This window comes from Montipora capricornis, chromosome 2 (assembly GCF_036669925.1).
Source record: "Montipora capricornis isolate CH-2021 chromosome 2, ASM3666992v2, whole genome shotgun sequence".
NCBI classification, from domain to species: Eukaryota; Metazoa; Cnidaria; class Anthozoa; order Scleractinia; family Acroporidae; genus Montipora; species Montipora capricornis.
The window spans coordinates 43952087-43954586 of NC_090884.1; the positions used below are offsets into that span (position 1 = coordinate 43952087).

Consider the following 2500-nt stretch of genomic DNA (forward strand, 5'->3'; position numbering starts at 1 on the left):
CTGCTCGCTGCCTCGGATTCTAGGAAAAATTACTCGTACTATGTTTGGATTTAAGTGTATTTTGAGCAGTTAGTCGCCCCCTTTGGCGCACTTAAATAAAAACATACTATTAAGCGAGTTGCTGTGATTTTCCAAGTTGCCCCAAAGATTAATGCTCATAATTCATTTATGCTTGGTGATCTCGGAAAGAGGTTTGGATCACTGCTCGTCCTTGCCGGTAAATGCTCAGCACTCACATGCTCGCAAAATCCAGTCGCCGGCGTGCATGTTGTTTCTTCACTTGAGTCACATGTAAGTCAACTTTACAGTAGACAAAAATTAATGATCATCAAAGGGTTCACGTCAATGTTTCTTTGACACTCGAAATCTGCCAGAAATCCAAACCCAACGTATTGATAACGAAATTAAATAATTTTGAGGAAGACTTTTTTTTCCACGGCGTGAATTATTTCACGGCGTGAATTTTTTCACTGCCCAGCGTGAACTAGTTCACGGTGGTATGATAAATTTTCACGCTGAGTTCACGCTATTTTAAAGGAATTTCACGGTATTTCAGCTTGCTTTATATAATTTCACGGTTGTCTGCCGTGAAATCGGCATGATCGTGAAATTTTCATAAGCCCCCTTTTCGCGTGAAGGGTCACATTTGTTCTGTTGCTACTTCATTACTCATTCAAGTTTCGTTCTGAACGCATTCGCGAACGCGTTCCCTGTTAGATTAATTCTGAGCGGTACTGTGAGTCCCCATTTACAAATATATGTATATCAACAAATGAGGGTTACCACTGAACATTCATTTCTCAAACATTTTAGGATAGAAGATCATGTGAAAATTGTACTTTAAAATAGCAAAGTTTCTTAATTGTTTTATAACTTCTTAGCATCACCTTAGGTTTCCAATACCGAAATTATTTCCACACATTCCTTTGCAAAACACGCGTACGTAGCATTGATAACTTGAGTTTGGGATGTATGTGGCTGATTTATGCCAAAAATTTACACACCTGCAAAGTCTCTCTCCATCAATAACCGAGTTTCCTCTCATGTCAATAAAGATAACCTGAAAGTGAAAGAATAACAAAAATTAAACCACAATGTTAGAGGGATGACTGTTTTGCTGAAAAAGACATTATTTTTCTTTGTGTGTTGTCCATTATAATTATACATGTAGCAGATTGCTCGCAGTATGGTGTAGAAATGTCAGTAAAATGTTGATAACTTTTGAACTGTTTCGTGGATTTGCCTACACCTAAACCTAAAAAGCATTTCTGCTTGTCATAATATGACAAAATTTACCTTACATCACAATCAAATTGGTCGACTGATGGCCCATTTGTAATCTGTGATATTTATCAGTTTCAAAGTTTGGGCCAATGGTAATGGGGGCCATTATTCGGAATCACTAAAAAAGGTATTATTTAACCCATTGACTCCTAGATCAAGTGGGACCAGAAACCCATAAGGGTTGAAACGTGTGACGCGCGTTCACAGCTTCCGAATATTCAGTGCGAACTGATTGGTTGAATGTTTCAGTGATAAGTACCATATTTGGAAACCCCTCGCTCTTGTTGTTCCAAATATGGTACTTAGCAAATTGAATATTCAGAAGCTTGTTTCCCAGCACACAAGGGGCCATTACACGTTTCAACTCTTATGGGTTTCTGGTGGGACTTAATAGATTTTACTCTGTCTAACGCCAGAGAATTTTACTCGTCAAGGGGGGCGGTCCAGGGCAGTTCAGGTGTCAATGGATTAAGTCCCTATTTCCAACACTTTTCGTCACAGCTAGTTTGTAGATGAAATGATATCATAGAAAAGCTGCTTACATCTGGCTGTACATTAATGTACTGTTCCATTGCCTCTTCAGATGTTTTACAGATCTGGCAGACATATCCCCCCCTTTCAGCGGCATGAAGAAAGCTGTCAGTTTGGGCATCTTCTTTAGAAAACACAAGCATGATCTACAAAAAAGAACAAAAACAATAGATGTGTGGTTGAACAATACAATGCAAGATATATATGTGCAAAATCATTACTTGACCAGTAATGGGCTGGTAGTTGTTGTTGTTGTTGTTGTTATTATTATTATTATTATTATTATTATTATTGATTTCGCACAGCATTTATTACTGGAGTTCTTATTTATAACTGTCGAGTCACAAAGGACCTCCGACAGAAAGTACTTTTCTCAAAATATGTGCTGTCCCCAGCAGTCAACATACTACAATTTACTACCGACTAAAAGACTGCGGTGTTATTAAAGGACGTTAGCGCAAAATTTTTTCAACATTGATTTTCTTCTGATACTTTTACCACTGTAAGATGATGAGTTAGTTATGTCAGAAATGTAAAAAAAAATGGGGGGTCACGGACTTCGTTTTGGAGAGAACATGTCCGGAAAAACACCCAAAATGTAACAAAATCGGGCTTCGTTATCGAATAAGGCCAGTGTCTGTAAACCCAAATATATCGCAATTAAATCCTTGAAGTGAAATCTTCT

At 37.9% G+C, this 2500-nt stretch overlaps 1 protein-coding gene across 4 annotated transcripts in view; it reads right to left on the bottom strand.

The window, feature by feature from the left end:
• The window catches only part of LOC138023064 (high affinity cAMP-specific and IBMX-insensitive 3',5'-cyclic phosphodiesterase 8A-like), a 52172-nt gene that overhangs the window by 39326 nt on the left and 10346 nt on the right, over window positions 1–2500 (bottom strand). For all 4 annotated transcript variants that reach the window (XM_068870109.1, XM_068870115.1, XM_068870104.1 and 1 more), the window contains exons 3-4: window positions 1827–1961; window positions 1005–1060 (exon numbers count right to left, since the gene is read on the bottom strand). In XM_068870109.1, the coding sequence (XP_068726210.1) occupies window positions 1005–1060; window positions 1827–1961 (191 nt within the window). The remainder of the gene's footprint in view (window positions 1–1004; window positions 1061–1826; window positions 1962–2500) is intronic.